This window comes from Rosa chinensis, chromosome 5, assembly GCF_002994745.2.
Source record: "Rosa chinensis cultivar Old Blush chromosome 5, RchiOBHm-V2, whole genome shotgun sequence".
Classification (NCBI taxonomy): domain Eukaryota; kingdom Viridiplantae; phylum Streptophyta; class Magnoliopsida; order Rosales; family Rosaceae; genus Rosa; species Rosa chinensis.
The window spans coordinates 76,504,334-76,528,203 of record NC_037092.1 but is presented as its reverse complement, the minus strand read 5'-3'; the positions used below and the strand labels follow the sequence as shown (position 1 = coordinate 76,528,203).

The window sequence follows — 23,870 nt, the reverse complement described above, 5'->3', positions numbered from 1 at the left end:
TAGTCTTTGTCTATCAACAACAGTGTAATACTAAAGTGTTGAGCAGTTGGGAAAAATACCAAGGCTTTTTGGGTATACAGGAAAAGACCCTTTATTTTTATATAATAGATTCCTCTATTGAGGTTCATCAGAAAAAAGAAAAAGAAAAATACAATCCTCATTGGCTTTCTCCTTACAATTCCATTCAAATGCACAATACTCATCTGACTCCAAATTTCTTTTGGTTGGTCTTTAGCTGATTTCTCCAATGACTCTCAATTATTTCACTTCACCAATTTCTTGTCATGAAGCTTCTCTAATTGGATAAAATGGACATCTAAAATCAGACTTTCAGTCTCGCCTTAAGAACTGTTTATACCCAATATTAGCATATCGGCTTATCGATCATATCGTGGCCGTTTAATGAATGAAGAGATTGAGATAATTATGGGTAATTTTTAATTACTATTTTGATGATAATTATCTTGATTTGGAAGATAAGTATTCATTAAAAGATTTTATCTCCTTGGTAATGCATGGATAGTATTCGCAATGAGTAAGGAGAGCAGCTTATGAAGTGGGACTTAAAGATGAGTTTTCTTTTGATTAAACAAGCTGCGAGGTTGTTGTGTCAAACTGTCCAAACCAATTAATGTAATCATGCAATAATACTTGTTGAATTGGAGTAGGATTCTATTGCATGACAGTGGTACATGCTAAAACTAATTGCATGATTAACATTGATAAGTCATACATGCTAGCTGATGACGTGAGACCTTGATTACTTATGACGTGTATTAATTACTTAACATGCATTAGGAGTCCTAATAAGCTTGAAGCAAGCAATTTGAGTTCAAGAGAAAGATCAACTCGGCTTGATTATCAATGACCTCCATATAAAGAAGCATCGACAGAAGACAGAGAAAACACACACACATCTCCAGTCAAAACTCCATCATGGGTTTCCTTTTATTTTTCTTAGCTCCAGATTAGTTTCATTGTCTTTTCAATTCTTTAGTTGTTGGCTCTACTAGTTCAAGTCATTTCCCTTCGTTTTCTTATAACCTAGTATCGTTCAATTGTTTCGTTTGTTACCTTTTTATAATAGTTGATAATTTTATTCTTCAAGCCATTTATTATTTTCTTTTTTCGCTCTTTACTTTATCGCTATTTACTTTCCTGCGATTTACTTTGTTGCTATTTACCTTTCTGCACTTAATCTAGAGTTTATTTTCTTGCTCTTTTACTATTGTGTTTATTAATTTCTTGCACTAGGAGTAGTTTTAACGCAATTGTTCGGTTACCAATCACTATTTGCGACTCGTCCATTGAACAACCCAAAAGTCCTTGATCCAAAGGCATCGAACCCTAAGCCGAGATTGTTCCTTCCTCGGCTTTCAGTCGCTCGACGAAGTCAGAACACGCGCACTACATCTTCTACATCTACAATTGCACACTTGGCCTTCTGGCCGTGTGCTGGCATGCCCCGCAATCTACTCACCAGGAAGGACATTTGTTCCTTGATCCCTCGGCTGTATAGACCGAGGTGATTTGCAGAGGCAACATCTTTTGGCACGCCCGGTGGGACTCTAAATATTTTTAGGCGTTGTTTGGAGCATGCAATTCAATGATGTATCTAAATCACTACTTTAATGACCTTAAACTCAGGGGGCTCACTGACCACCATTTGGTAAAGCATGAGGTTCCTACACTTGAAGAAACCATGTATACTGACATGGTAATTGGAAACAAAGCCGATGTGATGATAGCAATATCGGCTAAATTAGAATTGAAGAAACAATTTGGTAACTTCTTCGCGGTGGGGGTACTTAGGAATTCACCATATGTAGAGTCCAAAGAGCGGAATGATCTCGCTAAGTACCTAATGAGTTCAATACTTTGCGGTCTTCAACACCATGAAATTCAGGCCGCGAACATAGGAAGTGTAGGATTTAAGATTAAACATTGGTGGCCACCTCCCAGTTGGGCATGACGACTTTGTCCTATAATTCTCTGCTTTGGTGTATTTAGATTTTAAAATAATAAAGAAAGCTCCACGGCTAAAAGGATTGGAAGCGTAATTTTTAGAAAAAAGAATGGCCGTGGCAAGAGGTGCAAATTATAGGCGGAACTTGTTCATGTTCACTCTTGTATTCTTTGATCTGGTCTCCGGCCTAACGGCCAAATTCGAAAAGGCCGAAAAAGGAATAAAGCAACAGGTGTTGCATGCAAATTCAACGGTGAAGTAAGAGGTCAAGGTTTTTTAGGCATGGCAGAGCAATCTTGGTTACTGGAGCATAGTATATCCTAATTGCTCTAAGAAAAGTTCATGCCATAATTCAATTCCATAGTCATTTATTCTTACTTGTTCAGGCACTGGAGATGAGGTCCCTGCATAAGTATTGAATGAGAATTTGATTTTACTGGGTGCAAATGGATTCTTGATCGAAGCTTGCATGCATGCATATTACCATATTAGTTTTGACTTCAGGCTTTTAATTATTCCATGATATTTGGTGGTGGTGATCTCTGGTAATACAGAGATTATTTGTTGATTCATGGCCAATTAAGAAGTCCATGTACTGGTGTCAACATCGAATGAGCTAACAAAAGGCATGGAGATGGATCACTAATTTGAATTTGGAAGGTTTCATATATATATATATATGGTTTAATGGTTCAATGGATGCTTGCAATTATCTTTTGTTTGAGCTTTTAATTAGCTTGACCAAGAGTTTCGAATGTAACAGATTCTCCACCATGATTCACCACTTATGACAAGCGGAGCGAGTAGATTTACAAATTCAAGTGCTTACATTTCCTTAACCATTCGGCGACACTCGCCGATGCTCAAGAAAATGGGGGGGCTATGTTTATACCCAATATTAGCATATCGGCTTATCGATCATATCGTGGCCGTTTAATGAATGAAGAGATTGAGATAATTATGGGTAATTTTTAATTACTATTTTGATGATAATTATCTTGATTTGGAAGATAAGTATTCATTAAAAGATTTTATCTCCTTGGTAATGCATGGATAGTATTCGCAATGAGTAAGGAGAGCAGCTTATGAAGTGGGACTTAAAGATGAGTTTTCTTTTGATTAAACAAGCTGCTAGGTTGTTGTGTCAAACTGTCCAAACCAATTAATGTAATCATGCAATAATACTTGTTGAATTGGAGTAGGATTCTATTGCATGACAGTGGTACATGCTAAAACTAATTGCATGATTAACATTGATAAGTCATACATGCTAGCTGATGACGTGAGACCTTGATTACTTATGACGTGTATTAATTACTTAACATGCATTAGGAGTCCTAATAAGCTTGAAGCAAGCAATTTGAGTTCAAGAGAAAGATCAACTCGGCTTGATTATCAATGACCTCCATATAAGCATCGACAGAAGACAGAGAAAACACACATACATCTCCAGCCAAAACTCCATCATGGGTTTCCTTTTATTTTTCTTAGCTCCGGATTAGTTTCATTCTCTTTTCAATTCTTAGTTGTAGCCTCTACTAGTTCGAGTCAATTCCCTTCGTTTTTCTTGTAATCTAGTATCGCTATTTCAATAATTTCCTTTGTTACTTTTTGATAATAGTTGATAGTTTTATTCTTCAAGCCATTTATTATTTTCTTTTTTCGCTCTTTACTTTATCGCTATTTACTTTCCTGCGATTTACTTTGTTGCTATTTACCTTTCTGCACTTAATCTAGAGTTTATTTTCTTGCTCTTTTACTATTGTGTTTATTAATTTCTTGCACTAGGAGTAGTTTTAACGCAATTGTTCGGTTACCAATCACTATTTGCGACTCGTCCATTGAACAACCCAAAAGTCCTTGATCCAAAGGCATCGAACCCTAAGCCGAGATTGTTCCTTCCTCGGCTTTCAGTCGCTCGACGAAGTCAGAACACGCGCACTACATCTTCTACATCTACAATTGCACACTTGGCCTTCTGGCCGTGTGCTGGCATGCCCCGCAATCTACTCACCAGGAAGGACATTTGTTCCTTGATCCCTCGGCTGTATAGACCGAGGTGATTTGCAGAGGCAACAAGAACACAACCCCACAGGCTTTATACTTCGACTTCAATGTAGATGACAATATTTTGCATCACAGCATATATACTCCCTTTATTTTACAATTTTTTTTTTTTTTAAACCAACATAGATATGTGTATGCCTAGATGCATATGTTAAAAATCCGTTGGATCATTTATTATTAGGGTGCAGAAAAAGCGGCAACACAGTTTATCTTCCCATTCCGCATGTCCGGAATTTTGGACAAACGAACTACCGGCCTAGTCCTCCTCTCCTCTCTTCACTCTAGTAAGTATGTAATCATGTTATTAAAGTGCCCAAATGACGTCCCCAACTGTTAACTTGTTCAAACTACTCATATTTAAAAGGGAAAAAAATCACAAATAGTGTGTGAACTTTGAATGATTCTATCACTTTGGTGCATGCCGTTAATTCCTCCGTTAAGTATGGTCATGTGGTCTGTCATGTGCTATTTTTCAGGGGTATCTTTGTCAAAATAGGTTTTTTTGCTATAATGCAGACACAAAGACTGGTTTTTTTTTCCCTTCTTAAACCCCGTTGATTTCTGTTACTAAACAAAACCTTGAATACAATCACAAAATTGCATAGCTAGCTAAAACCACAACACATCGATACGAGCACACTCAAAAGACCAGAGAAAAATCTAAATACCAATGCAAAAAAATCAAGAGAGGCTATCTCTAGACCAAGAGAGCCTGTGTATGAAACAATCGAGAACAAGAGAGTAGTAAGTAAACCCTAATCATAATCATCATAGATAGAGAGAGAAGTTGTTGCCTCTTTCCAGAGAGAATATTTTTGGGCTTAATTACTCCTTAGAAATGATAGATACAAGATCACTTACCATCAGTACATGGTTGCTCTCCATCAAGCCTAAAATACTTATAATAATTCGCCATCATCACTCCATCTATCTATAAGATTCGTGAATCGAATCTCAGTGCGGTAAAGCCTAGTTTTCTCAAGATCTCATAGAACAAATTGCAAGAGAGAGCTGGGTTTTGACACGATCGTTTCGTTTCCCTGTTTGGCATATGGTTTGAGAAGAGAAAAGCATAACCAATTTTTTCCCTCTTCTATCGACAGGGTTTTGAGTTTTGACATAATAAGACAAAAATAATCCTAAAAAATGGCACATGACAGACCACATGACCATACTTAACGGAGGAAATAATGGCATACACCAGTGATAGACGGAATGCAAAGTTGATACCCCAATCTGGTAGTTTTGAAAGTTGATACACCAAAATATAGAATCATTCAAAATTCATGTGCCTTTTCTCCCTATTTAAAATGAAGCTGCTTAATTTGCCTCGCACGAATTACGTACATATACTTTATATATCACACCAAAGCAAGGCTAGGCAATAACAGAAGAAAGCACAAGACTAGCTAGTAGCTACATCAGTAAACAAGGAGAACGTACACTAGTTACTTCAATAACTCATCCATGTCCTGCAACGCACTTTGTCTCTGTCCCTGCCTCTTTCCTCCTTCCATTTTCCGACATGAATTGACGTCTTCACCATCAGGAAGGTCTAAGTTAACTGCCTTGTTCTCTATTAATCCATCTAGGACTAGGACTAGGAGGTTAGCCGTCTCCACACACCACACTCCAACCTTGACGTCTCGGATAACGGGAGCTATGGAGGATCATGATCATCGTCATCGACATGTAGAGGACGAGCTGGTGAGCTTCAAACATTTTATTGAGCAAGCTAAGGATCTTGTCAGACCAGACAGCAGTACTTCTGCACCGTCACCTCGCTGGTTCTCACCTTTAGACTGCGGCCCCCCATTGGACAATTCCCCCCTGCTTCTCTTTTTGCCCGGTAATTATAGTTAACTCAAGCTCAACTCTGCTTCTTCTCTCTTCAAGTGCAACTTTTCAGTTTTTTCATGGTTAAATCATCAATATAACCATACATATAATTCGAGTGTTTTTTTTTTTTCTCAGCTTGTATAATTTTTATTTTTATTTTTTCATTTTTGTTCAATTCAACTCGAGTTCTGCAGGAATTGATGGCACCGGACTTGGGCTTATAATGCATCACAAGAAACTAGGAAAGTAACTTTCAGCTTAAAGTTGACTGCGTCTTCACAGAACGTATATAATTCTGATTTTTTCCAGCTAACTTCAAGCAAATAGTTTATTTCCTCTTTCTAGCTACTACAAAGTCGTGATCTACATTCTAATCTATTTGAGACATAAATACATACATATAACCCTTTTTTACTTGCCGTTTGAAGGATTTTCGAGGTCTGGTGCTTGCACATCCCTCCTAAAGATCGAACACCATTTACAGGTTCTTCCTTTTTCTGTGATATATGTAGCATTGGCAATCTATGTGGTTTGTTGCACTCATTGGTTGCTTCACTCGTTCATCGCCCGATATGAGTGTGCTGCATGCTACGAAAATCACACTAGGAGACGATCCAATTTTTACGTGATTTGGTATTCTTATTAATTTTCTGTTGTGTCAGACTTAGTGAAGCTAATTGAGAGCACAATTCGGTCAGAGCATCATCGCTCACCTAATAGACCAATATATCTTGTTGGAGAATCGCTTGGAGCATGCCTTGCACTATCTGTGGCAGCCTTTAACCCTGACATCGACCTTGTTCTAATTTTAGCAAGTCCAGGTTCGTAAGTAACACACACACACACAGGTCTTCATTCTTAACATTTTGTAAGAATAACTAATTTATTTACACGGACTTGTAATGGAAGTGGAATTTTTATTAGTTGTATTATCAATTAATTAGTGAGTCCTAGCTAAATGAGAGTCAACAACGAACTTCTGTAGAACTGAAAAGTGTTGTGTTCTTAGTACTGCTATGTACGATCTGGGGTTGTCTATAATACTTGGATGTTTATCATACACTCATTTTACATCTAATTGAACTAAAATAATAATTTAGTTAAACCAAATTTACAACATTGATAACAAAGTTATCACATTTGTTTTACACATTTATGTATAATTGAACTAAGTTACCATAGCAACAACAATTTGTTTATAAACTTGTAAAAATATCGTAGGTGGAGTAATTACCTCTAATAGAATCTAAAATTACCCAAAAAATAACTCTATTTACCACAATGACAACAAAATTATTGTCAAATCTATAAATGAGTGTATGACATACATGCAAGTACCGTAGAATTTCCTTGTACGATCTTAGCAAGATAAGTCTAAATGCTAATTATTGCTCTAGCTAGAACCCAAGTAAACTATAGCTTTTCAAAAGAAGATATTAAGTTGATGCAATTTCTCAATCAATTAACACCTATCTCTTGTTCTTGTGCAGCAACATCCTTCAGCAGGTCACAACTTCAACCCATATTACATTTACTGCAGTTCATCCCTGACTCACCCAATCTTAGCCTTCTTCATATACTCAGTTCAATGACTGGTGTGCTATTCTTGTGCCACTTATAATTTTTGCTTCCTACATTGAGATAATAGATATCTTGCTTAATTTCTCCTGACATAGGATGTCATCTCGTTTAAATTAAAGTTTTTTTTATTTATTTTTTTTATTACGAACTGATTTGTAATTTAATCTACATTTTTGTTTTTTTGTGTTCAAATGACCTAATGGCTTATAATTCCTATTTATGTTGTTTATTAATCTGCAGCTGTTCTGCTTACGTAGGTGCAATGATGGATAATTTGGAGAAAGGAATTGAAAGGCTATCGCCGGATCTTGTTGCACCATCAATAGCTTACCTCTCTGTAAGTTACAACTCTAGCTGGAACACTACTCTCACCAAGGAGTTAGATATATGCGTCAGTCTGCTAAGTACCTAACCCTTCTCAGCATCTATTACAACGTACTGAATCCTTGGGCTGAAGTTTCTGTCATTGGACTTTGTTTGTGAATGTGTTTTTATTTTCGAAAAAGGTGTTTAAATATTGTGAAAAAACATTAATGGTTGAAGTTCCAGGTTATTGCTGATATCTTACCCATGGAAACACTTGCATGGAAGCTACAAATGATTAGTTCAGCTTCTTCTTATGCCAATTCACACCTCCATGCTGTGAAGGCTCAAACCCTGATACTTTCCAGGTTTTGTTTAAAATTCCACAACCAATTCTAGCAATATTTTCATGTGAGCTAGCTACTGGATAACATGTATGCATCATTCTATGTTCATTACATGTGACAACACACCTTATAGCTGCATTGCCCTATCATCTATTTAGAATCATGGTGCTGATTTCGCTGTTATCTGTCTAATAGCGGAAGGGATCCATTGCTACCTAGTCATGAGGAAGGTCCGAGACTACGATGGCTGCTGGCAAATTGTGAAATCTGTACTTTTGAAGACTGCGGTCATTTCCTCTTCTTGGTAGGATGATCTTGTTAGTGCTAGATGAAATCTGATCTTGTCAGTGCATTAAGTTGGGACTTTTTTCAGAACCAGATGTTTATGAGCTTAAATTATATGTACGCTTCAACTAAAATATTTTGTAAGTTTCACTTTAATACATATATTTGTTCATCGAATTTTTGGCAGGAAGCTGCTCATGATTTGGTAACTGTCATCAAGCAGCTTGGTGTCTATCGTCGTTCAAAAGAAAGAGACTTTGTTTCAGATTACATACCACTATCACCTTCTGAATTAAAAAATGTATTGGACAAACACAGGTGGGTGATACTTACCTAGGTAGGCTTTATTTTTGTTTTCCTTTTCTAATATTGATATCTCATGATTATTTATTATTAATGAGTGTGTAGATGGATTAGCACAGTCATGAGCCCAGTTATACTCTCAACTTTAGAAGATGGGAAGATAGTGAGGGGCTTTGCCGGGATTCCTTTAGAGGGCCCTGTAGTGTATGTTGGTTATCACATGTTACTGGGATTTGAACTCTTTCCATTGGTAACGATGTTTTCAGAACAAAAAAACATCCCTCTGAGAGGTTTAGCACATCCAGCGATGTTTATGAAATTGAATCAAGGATGGTTACCTGAGCATATGTTTGACGATCTCAAACATGCGGGGGCTGTTCCTGTCTCCGGAAAAAACTTTTTTAAGCTTCTCTCTACAAAGTCTCATTTCCTACTCTTTCCTGGTGGATTGCGGGAGGCTTTACACTTGAAGGTATTGAATTCACTCTCACTTAATGCTTGGTTTGACAATGCCAAGGACATAACCGGATTAAATTTCCATGCACGTACTTGAAAATTTAAGTCACTAGTCACTATATATTGTAACATGCAGCTTTGCGAAACTCAACTTTCACTTTCCAGGGGGAAGCATATAAGTTATTCTGGCCGGAAAGGGCAGAGTTTGTGAGGATGGCAGCTAGATTTGGCGCGAAGATCGTACCTTTCGGTACAGTTGGAGAGGATGATTTTGCTGACGTAAGTCTATAATCTTGGCTCTAATAATGCCTTTCCTAAAATTATATAAAAGTTCAATGAACCGGCCGGAAAGGGTGTTAGCGTTACGACTTATCAAAACTATTCTTTAGTGGATTGGAGTTGTGTAAGCCTAGCCAATAGCAATCCTTAATTTACATGTGACTAATCCCTGCTTATCTATCACTTATCAGTTCCAAGTTATCTCTATTCTCGATTGAGTTAACCATTATGGTCAGAAAATGAGAATAACAATTGTGTTGTGTTTTCTTCTCCTCAGGTATTATTCGATTATGAAGACCAGATGAAAATTCCATTCTTCAAGAAATATATAGATGAATTATCGGATAAATTAGCTGGAAAAGTGAGGTACTAGATCTGTCAAGATATTGTTTTATTGTTGAGTTCCATATACCTTTCATCAAAGTAAGCATGCCTTTTAGGATATAATTTTCTCCTTGAATGTTGATGTCATCTTGTGACCATAGGGCAACTTCTGGGGGGGAGGTAGGAAACCAAGCTTTATACTTGCCAGGAATTCTACCAAAATTTCCTGGCCGGTTTTATCATCATTTTGGGAAACCAATTGAAACAGAAGGTAAGCGTTTCCACTATGATCAACTAATAACTTTATGTGCTTGGGTGGTTACCTATATTGTGATGTCAATTAATTAGTTGATATATATATATATATATATATGCAGGGAGGAAGGAGGAATTACGAGACAAGGAAAATGCTCATGAATTGTATTTACAGGTGAAGTCAGATGTTGAGAACTGCCTTGCATATTTGCAGGAAAAAAGAGAGAGTGATCCATACAGAAGCCTTGTGTCTCGGATACTATACCAAGCCAAAAATGGCTTTACAGCTCAAGTTCCTACATTTGACGTGGATTAATTGGGTTGGAATTAGGCTAGATTTGGAGTTTTTTTATTTTTTTATTAATCAAATAAGGGATTAGGCGATATTAGTTCCTCGGAAACAGACGATATAGGGAGCAAGTCCCACCCTCAATCCTGAAGGAGAAGGGTCTGCCACACTTTGGGAATTAAGCTAGATTTGGAGTTTGATTCTCCTCTAATGTATCAAAAAAAAAAAATCTCTAATAGAATCAAAACTTAATTTATCAATATTAACGCTGAAGCAACACTGAGACAGTTGCAAGGAGTTGTCCAATACAGAAATCTCTGTACATTGTCCTTAGCATCTGTCTTTCTTACTTGGGTCTTTCCTATTTAGTATTTACACATTCCTTAAAGGTTGTTTTCAGAAGAGGTTTGGTTTAGCCCCCTCTCTTTGTATCATTTCTTATTTTTACTGAATAAATTCCTCTTGAAGTTCATCAATAAAAAAAATTTAAAAAAAGGAGAGTCTCTCCCTCTCACTCTAGCAAACCCTAGGCCGGTGACGGCTTCATTCTGGTTCCAGATCTTCATGCAAGCTTTTAAGATTATAGCGTGGAATTGTCGAGGCCTGAATAACACGGAGACTCAGGATGCCCTCATTAGTATTGTTCATCAACAAAACCCTAGCCTGGTTTTTCTCTCAGAAACCCTAGCTTCTCCGGATCTAGTGACCTCGGCCCGCCGGCGGATAGGGTTCGATGGTGTTATCTATGTATCAAAAAAGGATGACTGTCCGGGATTAGCGCTCTTCTGGCGCAATGAGGTCTTGTCCGACTCCAGAACTACTCCGTTAACCATATTGATGCAGAGGTGGGGGCTGTAGGATCGGCTGGAGTATTTAGGTTTACTGGCATTTACGGCGTTGCCATAACAGCTAACCGTCTTACTACGTGGAATCTGCTGCGTACGCTAGCAGCACAGTGTCATCTGCCATGGCTTGTAGCCGGTGACTTTAACGAGATCCTTAGTCAGGCTGACAAGTCTGGGGGGGCGTAGTATAGCACAGATGGCTCGTTTCCGTCAAGTTCTGGTGGATTGCGAGCTCTTGGATATGGGGGTTGTAGGCCCCTGATTTAAGTGGTCTAATCGCTTTATGAAAGAGTGTCTGGATAGGGCTTGTCAAACGACACAATGGAGAGAGATATATCCCTTTTCTCGTTGTATCACTCTTCCACTTAGTAGATCGGACCACTGCCCTCTTCTTATCGAAGTTAGCCCTGAACTGATGGTTAGTCACCGCACCCCGAAACAGTTTCATTTTGAGGAGATGTGGCTTCAGCACTCGGACTATGGGAATGTTGTTCAGTAGGGTTGGATGCTCCCAACTGTTAGAGAATCAATGGCTCAGGTTGGAAGAAAGATTAAATAGGCAGGTGATCATTTACATATGCAGTGGCACTTTAGGGTTTTTCAGCAGCGACAGATGGAAATGCAGTTGATTCAGCGTAAACTTGACGCATTGATGAAGCAGAATTTTGAACCTCATCAATTTGAGGTATAGAAAGCATTACAGTTTCGTCTGAATGAATTACTCTTGGCTAATGAGACTTATTGGAGGCAGAGATCGCGGTTTCAATGGTTAAAGGATGGTGATCGTAATACGGCCTGTGCTTCTAATCGGCGATGTAGGAATCGTGTTAAAGGTCTACTTAATAATGCAAGGCAATGGACTTCCAATCTGGCTGAGGTGAATGATTTGATTATTTGGTATTATGAAGCTATTTTTAGAACTGGTGGTTTTGATCCGGTGGCTATAGAAACAATTACTAGTTTGCAGCCCAAGGTTTCTATTGATATGAATGCAGAACTCACTTCACCGTATTCTGATGAGGAAATTAAGAAAGCCCTGTTCCAAATGCACCCATCCAAATCTCCAGGCCCAGATGGAATGTCTCCTTGTTTTTTCCAGAAGTTTTGGAACGTTGTAGAGAAGGATGTTTGTATGGCTGTCAGGGAGATCCTTTGTATACGGGTCAGATTTCTCAAGAGTCTAACTTCACTCACCTCACATTGATCCCGAAGATCAAAGAGCCTAAACTTGTCTCGAATTTGTGACCAATTGGGTTATGCAATGTTGTGTACAAAATTGCTTCAAAGGTCTTGGCAAATAGATTGAAGGTGATTCTTCCTCAAATTATTTCACCGCTACAAAGTGCCTTTGTTTCGGGAAGGTTGATATCTGATAACACTTTGGTGGCAACGAAAATCGCGCACTTTATGAAGAAGCTCCATAGACAGGTTGATGGTTTCTTCTCCCTAAAACTTGATATTTCTAAAGCTTACGATCTTTTGGAATGGCCATATTTGGAAGCAGTTTTGGTGAGATTGGGATTTTGTCCGAATTGGGTCAGGATTGTGATGGCTATGGTGAAGTCAGTGAGTTATTTTGTTCTGATTAATGGTTCTCCCACAGGATTTATCTTGCCTTCTAGGGGTATTCGACAGGGGGATCCTCTCTCCCCATATCTTTTTATTCTATGTGCAGAAGGTCTCTCAGAGTTAATCTCTTCGTCAGTCCAGCAAGGATTGGTCAAGGGTCTGAAAATGTCTCCCACGGCACCCACTATTCATCATCTTCTTTTTGCAGATGATAGTTTTTTATTTGGGGAGGCCTCAGTGGGTGAGTGTTTAGCTTTTAAGCACATCTTAGCTGTGTATGCAAAAGCCTCAGGTCAACACATCAATTTACAGAAATCAAGTGTGGTCTTTAGTGGTAATGTCAGTCTTCATAAGAGAAATCAATTGACTGCAATTTTGGGAGTGGCTTGTGTTAAAGAGCATGGCCTGTATTTGGAGCTCCCTATACATGTTGGGCATAACAAGACAGCCATCTTTGCCTATTAGAAAGAGCGACTCACCAAAAAGCTCATTAGCTGGCGTGCTAAGATTCTTAGTGTTGGAGGTAAGGAGTTACTCATCAAGGTAGTTGCTCAAACTCTACCAAATTATGTTATGAATTGTTATGCTCTACCTAAGTTTCTCTGTGATGATCTTCAGCAACGTTGTTGTCAATTTTTTTGGGGTAGTACCGATGATAAGCGTAAAACCATTGGCGATCTTGGGAGCAAACATGTCTTCCTAAAGAACAGGGTGGTATGGGATTTAAGCATCTATATGCTCATAATCTTGCCATGCTAGCTAAGCAAGGCTAGCGTCTCCTTACACATCCTAGTTCTCTTGTGGCTCAAGTCTTCAAGGTAGTTTATTATCCACATGGAACGTTCCTCACAGCTGACATGGGGGAGAGACCATCTTACTCTTGGAGGAGTATTATGGAGTCTAGGTCAGTCTTGCAGGCTGGCTTATCTTGGAGGATTGGCAATGGTAGTTCTGTTGGCATTTGTGACTCGGATTGGATACCTTCTGTCTCTGCTCACACTCTAATTTGGCCTCTGGATACAGTTTTTGAGCGGGTTGTGGATTTGATTGATTGGGACACTTGGTCGTGGGATGAAGTTGTTGTTCATTTATGTTTTGATACACATGTGGCCACTCCGGTCCTTTATATCCATCTTAGTAGACGGCATGGTCAAGATAGAGTGGATTGGAAATTGGATAAGTTGGTTTCTTCTCGGTAAAGTTTGTCTACACCATCACTCGTGAGTTTGTCATGGGTAATCAGTTCGCTTCCTCTTCCTCTGGTGATCCATATGGATCGGTTTGGAGGGCCTTGTGGAAGGCCAGAGTCCCCAGCAAGGTTGCCATATTTAGGTGGAGAGCCGTTCAGAATCTTCTCCCTACTCGTGCTGCTTTATCTACCAAGGGCTATTCTGGTGATCTTCGCTCTGTCATTTTCTCCAATGAGATTGAAACAGTGGAACACTTGTTTTGTTAATGCCATTTATCCACAAGAATTTTAGGTGCTTCTCCTTTCTATATTCAGCCTTCTACTTTATCCTAGAAGGATTGGTTCTTGGAGAGAGCTACTACTCTGTCAGGTGAGTGCTTTGATAAGTTATTGGTTTTGATGTGCAGCATCTGGAGGAATAGGAATGATAAGTTGTGGAGGGATCGATCTCAAACAAGGCTGGGCATAGTGGCCGGAGTTGCGCTAACATCTCCGATGGATATGTTTTTCGCCACATTTTTTTATATAATTAAATAAGGGATGAAGCGATATTAACTCTTCGGAGGCAAAAAATCTAGGGAGTAAGTCTCACCCTCAAATCTGAAGGTGAAGGGTCTACCACTTCAAATGTCTTTTGCCACACTTCACATGGTTGGAGTTGCGCTAACATCTCCAATGGATATGTCTTTCGCCACAATTTTTATATATATAATTAAATAAGGGATGATACGATATTAGCACCTCGGAGGCAGACAATTTCATGAGTAAGTCCCACCCTCAAACCTGAAGGTGAAGGGTCTACCACTTGAGATGTCTTTTGCCACATGAAGTGTGCAACAACTACTTTTGACATATTAGCTTCCTCCAACCCTTATGTCAATTCTGACATGGCAAAGTACATTTTTTTTCATCGATCTATCAAATTTGACCCTTCTCTTTTCGATGTCAATTCATTATTCAACAAGAAAAGAGGAAATTTTTTGAATAATACTCAATTTTGACATATTGGTTGGGGCTAAGATTAGTCAAAATATTAACAAGTCAATTTTACCATGTCATATGCCAAAATTAGATTCGACACAAGCCAAAAGACATCTTCATTGGAGATGACTAGCTAGTTTCTTTAATTACAAATTTTCACTGCAAATTCACGATTATATACAAGTTTGAGGTGCAAATCTACGATCATACATACAAGTTTAGGTGGTATTTCACATAGGGACAAGTTAAGCCATAAATTTCAATTTTTCTTTCTTTTGTAAAAAGGTTTTAAATTTATTTATCGACACACACCCAGAGCGGCAACACGCTTTCATTACCTTGATCAAACTACTCCGCATTTCTGGAACCACCTTCCTCTCCTCTCCTCTCTTCTCCTCTCCGCAAGACGCACTACCAGTCGCGTTGTTGAAGTCTCCGTGTCCAAGTGATTATATTAACTTGTTCAAACTACTCTTGCTTTTTCGATCACCACCATGCCAGCAAACTAATATATAGCTGCTTTGCCTCTCACGAATTACGCACCAAAAGCGAAGCCAGGCCAGACAAGGAGAGATCGAACGCTACTTCCATGGCCTCCAACGCCCTTCATCTCTTCCCCAGCCGCTTTTCATCCATTCTCCGATGTAATTTGACGTCGAGTTTCTCGATCAATCCTTCTAAGATGACCAGAAGGTTAGCCGTCTCCACACGCCGCACGTCTAGCATGACCGCAACTGGAGAGAACAAGAGCCAACCTTTGGAACAAGAGCGTGTGAGCTTAAAGAATTTTTTTGACCAAGCCAAGGATCTTGTCACATCAGATGTCGGACCACCTCACTGGTTCTCACCTTTAGACTGCGGTCACCCCTTACACAATTCCCCCTTGCTTCTCTTTTTGCCGGGTACATTACTAAAAATAACTCAACGAACTCTCTCTCTCTCTCTCTTTCTCTCTCTCTCTCTAAGGTTACTTCAACTTTATTTAATATTAACGCTCAACTCTGATCGACTTCTGTAGGAATTGATGGCACTGGACTTGGACTTATAATGCATCATCAGAAACTTGGAAAGTATGTTTTAACTTAACGTCGACTGTTCTTCGCAGAATGTCTAATCCATAATTCCATATAGTTTCCTTTTTTTTCATTTTTTTTTTCAGCTAACTTCTCATTGTAAATATATAGTTTACTCCCTCTTTTTAGTATAGGTGCTGCTTGATCTACATTCTCACTAGTTCCCCAGCCTAATTTATTTGACTTGCTGTTTGAAGGATTTTTGAGGTCTTGTGCTTGCATATTCCTCCTAAGGATCGAACACCATTTACAGGTTCTTCCTTTTTTTTTCTTTTTCTTTTTTTCCCTATGATATATGTAGCATTGGTAATCTATGGGTGCGGACAATGAGAATCATGTACATTAATTAGGAGACGATTCAATTCTTAAGTAGTTCGTTCTTTTTATTAATGCCTACAAATCAGACTTAGTGAAGCTGGTTGAGAGAACAATTCGATCAGAGCATCATCGGTCACCTAATAGACCTATATATCTTGTTGGAGAATCTCTTGGAGCATGCATTTCACTATCTGTGGCATCCCGTAACCCTGATATCGACCTTGTTCTAATTTTAGCAAATCCGGGTAACAAGTTCCTTCATCGACCTTGTTCTAATATTAATTGATGCAATTCTCACTAAATTTAACACCTACGATCTTCATGTGCAGCAACGTCCTTCAGCAGGTCACCACTTCAACCCATATTACCATTACTGCAGTTCATGGCCAACTTACCCAATCATAGTCTTCCTCATGTAGTGAGTTCAACGGCAGGTGTGCTTTCCTTGTTCCGTTTATTACTCGTTTGTTAACATGCATATTTTCTTCCGGAAAGATGGTATATAGCAAAGGCGGAGCTAGGAATTTTTTCTTACCAAAAATGATAAAAGGAGTTGTTTCATTTGTGTTTGGACAACTGATATAGGATGTCATCTAGTTTATTTCAGTTTTTTTCCTTATCAAAAACTGATATGTGATTTTGAGTAATCTACACTTGTTGCTCTTAGTTCAAGTGAGTTAATGGCTCAAAATTCCTATGCATGTAACAGAAAGTATATTCATGTTTATTAATCTGAAGCTGTTTTGCATATAGGTGCAATGGCTGATTTAGATAAGGGAGTTGGTGTTGGGGCTGAGCTATTACTCACCTCCTTTGATCCAAGCTTGCTGCTTTATTATGCAACTGCTCTTCACAACTCCAATCTGCAGGTCTGTTGTCTTGATCAACTTCTTAGATCAACTTGATGATCTTTATCTCCTGCACTCAATCACACACATACACCAATATATATGTGATACACAAGTGATGGTATATTGGCAAGGATACAAGAAGAAGATGATTTTGTTGAGAAAAGGGTTGTAGCACTCTGATGCTTAGTCCTCTGTTTTTCTTCTAGAGTTGTTGTCTTGTTAGACACACACCTCCAAAATACAAAAGTCAAAGACCCTTAAATATCTATACAACAACTTATTTAGCTAGATAAAAAACTAACTAGCATAAGGTTAGGAAAGTAACTAAGCATTAACTTTAACACTCCCCCTTAATGCTTTGTTTCTTGACTCCCAATACCTCTCTGAAATATTGGAACTTGTCTTTTGGCAATGCCTTGGTGAAAATGTCAGCTATTTGATCTTCTGTCCTGCAATATACCACATCAATTTCATTGTCTTCAATTTGTCTTCAATGAAATTGTAGAGTCTATAGCATTTGCTTTGTGTGCTATAACCCACAAAAATATACTTCTCACTTGTATCATCAAGTTTCTGCCTTGTTTCTTTTGGAACATGAGTAAAACAAACAGAATCAAACACCTTGAAGTGATTCATTGATGGTTTTCTGCCACTCCATTCAAATGGTGTTTTATCTTCCACTGCTTTAATAGGACACATATTCATTACGTAGACAGCAGTGTATACCGCTTCACCCTAAAATTCATGTGTCATCCTCTTCTCATGCAGCATAGATTTAGCCATTTCGACTATGGTTCTATTCTTCCTTTCTACTACTCCATTTTGCTGTGGAGTGTATGCCACTGTGAGCTGTCTTTGGAGTCCAATGTCTTCACATAATTTATCAAACTTCTTTGAGTTATATTCACCACCTCTATCACTTCTCAAGACCTTGATAAGATGCCCACTTTTCCTTTCTACCATCACTCCAGACTTTTTAAACACAGTGAACACTTTTGATTTTTGTCTCAAGAAATACATCCAAGTCATTCTATAGAAATCATTAATAAAGGTTATGAAGTACATGTTGCCACAATGAGCTTTTGTCTTCATTGGACCACACACATCAGTATGGACAAGCTCTAATGGTGTAGATGCTCTCCAAGCTTTCCCTTTAGGAAATGATTCTCGATGATGCTTCCCAATGGCACAACCTTCACACACTTCCTTGACTTCTTGAATTGTTGATAAACCATGCACCATACTCCTCTGTTTTAGTTGCCTCAAACCCTGAAAATTTAGATGTCCAAACCTCCTATGCCAAAGCCAAGAGTCATCTAGAACATCAACCTTCAAAGCCAAAGTCATGTTGCTTAGATATTTGAAAGAGATAGGAAAACTTATGTTCTTCTCCATTTTGATGGTTGCCACAACCTGCATTTTCTTTTTCTTTTCATAGATTGTTCACAAATTATCATCAAAAAGTACTGGGTAACCATTCTCTTGAAGTTGCCCAACACTTAGAAGGTTTTGATCCAATTCTAGAACCAACAACATTCTCTTATGAATCTTCTTCCTTTCTTTGTTTCAATAACAAGTGTTCCTCTTCCTCTTTCTTGTACTAGATCACCATTGCCCATCTTTACTCTTGTGATCACAGATTTATCAATATATCCACAAGAATGGACTAATTTGCTGTCATACGATTGTTGTAGCCACTATCAACAAACCAAACATTTTCATTTTTCGATATAGTTGCTGCTTGACAAGCAAAGAACATGTTGCCATCATTGTCTTGCTCTTCGGTGAAACGTGTTTGATTCTTGTTCAGATTGCAATCCTTTTGCACATGTCCAAACTTGTTACAATTTTGACATTTTGGTTTTCCTTTAAACCAACAAACACTAATGTGAAACTTTCTACAAATTTTTCATTTACCATAGCACTATAACTTGAACTACCTATTTCTTCATTGTTGCTTTTCTTATCCCACATCTTGTTTTTGTCTTTCCAATTCTTCTTAGGCACATTGCTTTTGCCTTGAGAGGATCTGGAATGATCAGCATTCTTTGAACTAAGGTCAAGTGTTTGAAAGGCACTCTCCATTGCACTTTCAGCACACTTATTCAACCTTTGATCATAGGCTTTTAGAAAACCAATAACTTTTTAAAACCCATAAGGTCTCAATATCTTTTTTCATGTCAATAACAGAGACTATGGAATCAAACTTCTCTGATAAGCTAATAAGTATTTTCTGAACTACTCTCTTGTCATCTAGAGTTTCTCCATAAGTTTTCATTTGGTTCACTATATTTGTTAGCCTAGTGAGATAATCTTCAATAGATTCACCATCTTTCATTCTAGTATATTCAAAATCTCTACATAAAGATTGAAGTTTCACAGCTCTAACTTCAGCAGTACATATATCCCACGTAGATTTTGAAGTCTCCTCATTTGAGATTCTAGGGAAGATTTCATATAAGACTGCTCCTTGGATTATTGCAAGAGTTTTAGCATCCTTCTTCATGTTTGATTTCAACTCCATCTTTGAGCTTCTCTCAAACCTTCGGTATTTGCTGGAGTATCGAAACCATCTTCGACTAGATACCAAAGATCATAGGATTTGAGGATTGTCCTCATCTTGATTCTCCAGAAATCGAAATTTGCTCCAACAAATAGTGGAGTTCGAAGATCACCACTTGAGCTTGAACTTGCCATGGCTGATTCTTCAAGAAATTTGATTAATTTCTGATATAGGTTTTTAAATTGAATTTCCCTTCTTTTCAGAAATCACAATACCCAGCTTAGCCTTGATCAGACTAAGCTCTGATACCAGATGTTGGGGCTGAGTTATTACTCACCTCCTTTGATCCAAGCTTGCTGCTTTATTATGCAACTGCTCTTCACAACTCCAATATGCAGTTATGTTCTCTTGATAAACTTCTTAGATCAGCTTGATGATCTTTATCTCCTGCACTCAATCACACACATACACCAATATATATTTGATACACAAGTGATGGTATAATGGCAAGGATACAAGAAGAAGATGATTTTGTTGAGAAAGGGGTTGTAGCACTTTGATGCTCAGTCCTCTGTTTTCTTCTAGAGTTGTTGTCTTGTTAGACACACACCTCCAAAGTACAAAAGTCAAAGACCCTTAAATATCTTACAACAACTAATTATTTAATTAGAGTTAAAAAAAATTAACTAGCATAAGGTTAGAAAAATAACTAAGCATTAACTTTAACAGTTGGAAGGCTATCGCGGGATCTTCTTGCACCATCAATATCTTACCTCTCTGTAAGACACAGCTTAATTTGAAACATTACACTCACACAGAAGAAGTTATATATCCAGATCAGACACTACTTGTTCTTCTCAGCATGCATCTGTTACAAATGCAATCTTGGGCTAATCGACTTTTCTGTTATTTGATTATTTTTTCTTTTTTATATATCCTCTATAATGTGTTTTTTGTTTTTCAAAAGGTGAGGTTAAATCTTGTAAAATAGAATTGATTGATTGTTGAAGTTCCAGGTTCTTGCTGATATCTTACCAATACAAACACTTCTGTGGAAGCTAGAAATGATTAATTCAGCTTCACCGTATGCCAATTCACGCCTCCATGCTGTGAAAGCTCAAACGCTGATACTTTCCAGGTTTCCTTTAAACTACGATTCCATAACCACTTCTAGCAATATTTTCATGTGAACTGCTATAATCATGCATCATTCCAAAGTTATTACATGTGACAACTGAAGACAATTTTTCTGCATTACCCTTTCATCTTTTTAGAATGATAGTGCTGATTTCACTGTTATCTGTTTAATAGTGGAAGGGATCCATTGCTACCTAGTCAAAAGGAAGGTCTAAGACTCCAACGGCTGCTAGCGAATTGCGAGATCTGTACGTTTCAAGACTGCAGCCATTTCCTCTTCTTGGTAGGATAATCTTATCATGTGCTAGTAGAAATCCAATCCTGTTCTCAAATTTGCGTTAGTTTTTCCTCTACTATTAAGTTGGGACGTTTTGTACAACCAGATGTTTCTGACTTCTGAGCTTAAATTACATGTACATGTGCATATATTTGAATTTTTGGCAGGAAGATGCTTTTGATTTGGTAACTGTCATCAAGCAGGTTGGTGTCTATCGTCGTTCAAAAGAACGAGATTTTGTTTCGGATTACATACCACCATCCCCTTCCGAATTAAGAACTTTACGGGACAATAACAGGTGGGTCATACTTTCCCAGCCTAGATGGTAGATTTATGCGTCATTTTGTTTTTCTTTTCTAATTAATATTGATACTTTATGATTATTATTAATGTATGTGTAGGTGGATTAACATCATGAGCCCAGTGATGCTCTCAACTTTAGCAGATGGGACAATAGTGAGGGGCTTTGCTGGGATTCCATCAGAGGGTCCTGTATTACATGTCGAGAAATTCTAGTGTAGTGGTGGGTATCTCATACCCACATTTACAAAAGTGAGAACAAATTTTGTTGTCAAAGTTGTAATTTGAGTCATACTTTGTGTAATCTTAGTTTTAATAATGATAATTACACCTCTTACGACATTTTACAAGTTTTTGAACAAATTCGTTGTCAATGTTGTAATCTTAGTTCTAATAATTGTAATTACACCTTTTACGATATTTTTACAAGTTTTTGAACAAATTCGTTGTCAATGTTATAATTTTTGTTTAACTATATGTAAATAGTGTAAATGAATATGGTAACTTTTGTTCTCAATATTGTAATTTTGGTTCAAATTCAAATAGTTGTAAATAAGGGTATCTCATACCCACCAGTACACTAATTTGTCTCTTATGTGTCGGTTATCACATGTTACTGGGATTTGATATCGTTCCATTGCTTAGCACAGTTGTGGGAACAAAAAGGCATCCATCTGCGAGGGATAGCACATCCAATGATGTTTATGAAATTGAAACAAGGAAATTTAGTTGAGTTACCCTTTTCCGACTATTTCAGACTGATGGGTGCTGTTCCTGTCTCGGGAAAAAACTTTTTCAAGCTACTCTCTACAAAGTCTCATATCTTACTGTATCCTGGTGGAATTCGTGAGGCTCTTCACAGAAAGGTACTGAATTCACTCGCTTTTTTTTTTTTTTTTACACGATGCCAGGAGCCCAGGACATAACTGGATTGCAAGGAAATTAATTAAGAACATGAGTCACTAGTCACTATATATTGTAACATTTTTGCAAAAGTCAACTTTCACTTTCCAGGGGGAAGCATACATGTTATTCTGGCCAGAACGGTCAGAGTTTGTGAGGATGGCAGCTAGATTTGGAGCGAAAATCGTACCTTTTGGTACAGTTGGAGAAGATGATTTTTTTGACGTAAGTTCAGAAACCTTGTAGTAACGCCTTTTCCATCATGTTAGTAGAATATAAAAATTTAATGAACTAGAAAGGGGTGTTACTGTTTTATCAAACTACTCTTACTGGAGTTGTCCAAATCTATAGCAATCTTAAATACATGGTAGTGACGGCATACTCTGCTTGCCCTGCTTATGTATCAGTTCAAAGTACTTATATAGTTATATCTGATCTCTAGTGCTTGTCACTCATTATTTTCAGAATATATTTACAACACTTGCGTCGTGTTTTCTTCTCGTCAGATATTACTCGATTATGAAGACCAGATGAAAATTCCTTTCCTCAAGAAATATATAGATGCATTATCGGATGAAGTTGGAAAGCTGAGGTACTAGATCTGTCAAGATATTGTTTTATTGTTGATTTCCATAGACCTTCTATCATGGTATGGACGCATTTTCCAAAAATGATTGTCTCCTTGAATGTTGATGTGATCTTGTGACCATAGGACTACCGTTGATGGGGAGGTAGGAAACCAAGATGTATACTTCCCAGGAATTCTACCAAAATATCCCGGCCGGTTTTATTATTTCTTTGGGAAAACAATTGAAACAGACGGTAAGCATTTCGACTATAATCAACTAACTATAGTGAAAGGACTTGTTTGCTTGACAAGAATTAACTGTATTATTGTTCTCGGGTGATTATCTATATTGAATATTGTGATGTGAATACATGCAGGGAGGAAGCAGGAATTACGAGACAGGCAGAAAGCCCAAGAGTTGTATTTACAAGTGAAATCAGAGGTTGAGAACTGCATTGCTTATTTGCAGGAAAAAAGAGAGAGTGATCCTTACAGAAGCCTTGTGTCTCGGCTACTCTTCCAGGCCAGACATGGCTTTACATCTGAAGTTCCTGCATTTGACCTCGATTAATGCAGTGCTCATGTATACATCAACGAAATTGTTTAATTTCCTTAATCATTGTTTTTGGCAAGATAATTCCCTTTAATCATTTAAACCATGTATATGTACATGCATACCCCTCCTGGAACAAGTTAACAACTATACCGTCTTGTTTCTTCAACAAATTTAATTGTTGAATGTGGGTGGACTGAAAGTCACTCTTGTTAACTTCACTGTCATGATCTCAGATATTTACTTGCTTATGGATGCACTGGGCTTCCCCTATGAGGCTATGATATATATTCTTAATTTGTCTACATTGGGAACTTATTCTGAGCACCAAGTCATGCTATTTTTATTTTTGCTTGGAGGGAGGTGCTGCTCTCTGTTTTGCTCTATTGGAGGTGCTGCTCTGCTTTACTCGATGAGAGGTGCGGCTTTGCTTATCTCTCATTGATTGGAGCGATGATGATAATTTGAGAAATTTGATTAATAATTTACTGGATAGTATGTGTTCTGGG

General features: G+C 37.9%; 2 protein-coding genes across 2 annotated transcripts; both read left to right on the top strand.

Moving 5' to 3' along the window:
* Positions 1–5,432: 5,432 nt before the first annotated feature.
* On the top strand, positions 5,433–10,511 carry LOC112164092 (acyltransferase-like protein At3g26840, chloroplastic). Its single transcript, XM_040507284.1, has 14 exons — positions 5,433–5,882; positions 6,067–6,118; positions 6,301–6,356; positions 6,535–6,693; positions 7,363–7,467; positions 7,711–7,790; positions 8,003–8,124; positions 8,299–8,407; positions 8,576–8,706; positions 8,797–9,163; positions 9,313–9,426; positions 9,704–9,792; positions 9,912–10,021; positions 10,128–10,511. The coding sequence occupies exons 1-14, from the start codon at positions 5,501–5,503 to the stop codon at positions 10,319–10,321; spliced, it is 2,070 nt and encodes a 689-aa protein (XP_040363218.1). The 5' UTR covers positions 5,433–5,500; the 3' UTR covers positions 10,322–10,511.
* Positions 10,512–15,382: 4,871 nt separating this feature from the next.
* On the top strand, positions 15,383–23,379 carry LOC112164091 (acyltransferase-like protein At3g26840, chloroplastic). The gene is made up of 15 exons (XM_040505987.1): positions 15,383–15,780; positions 15,897–15,948; positions 16,149–16,204; positions 16,356–16,514; positions 16,599–16,703; positions 17,023–17,138; positions 20,640–20,761; positions 20,935–21,043; positions 21,205–21,335; positions 21,439–21,493; positions 21,988–22,203; positions 22,352–22,465; positions 22,747–22,832; positions 22,953–23,062; positions 23,186–23,379. Exons 1-15 carry the CDS (start codon positions 15,468–15,470, stop codon positions 23,377–23,379), a joined length of 1,938 nt encoding a protein of 645 aa, XP_040361921.1. The 5' UTR covers positions 15,383–15,467.
* Positions 23,380–23,870: the final 491 nt, after the last annotated feature.

What these genes read in the sequence shown, in the direction of transcription:
- LOC112164091 (XM_040505987.1), top strand. Translation starts at nt 15,468, where the DNA reads ATGGCCTCCAACGCCCTTCATCTCTTCCCCAGCCGCTTTTCATCCATT. An exon ending in CATCATCAGAAACTTGGAAA is followed by an intron (nt 15,949 to 16,148) that starts GTATGTTTTAAC and finishes TGCTGTTTGAAG; the next exon opens with GATTTTTGAGGTCTTGTGCT. An exon ending in TGTAGTGAGTTCAACGGCAG is followed by an intron (nt 16,704 to 17,022) that starts GTGTGCTTTCCT and finishes TTTTGCATATAG; the next exon opens with GTGCAATGGCTGATTTAGAT.
- LOC112164092 (XM_040507284.1), top strand. Translation starts at nt 5,501, where the DNA reads ATGTCCTGCAACGCACTTTGTCTCTGTCCCTGCCTCTTTCCTCCTTCC. An exon ending in CAAACCCTGATACTTTCCAG is followed by an intron (nt 8,125 to 8,298) that starts GTTTTGTTTAAA and finishes TCTGTCTAATAG; the next exon opens with CGGAAGGGATCCATTGCTAC. An exon ending in GAGAGGATGATTTTGCTGAC is followed by an intron (nt 9,427 to 9,703) that starts GTAAGTCTATAA and finishes TCTTCTCCTCAG; the next exon opens with GTATTATTCGATTATGAAGA.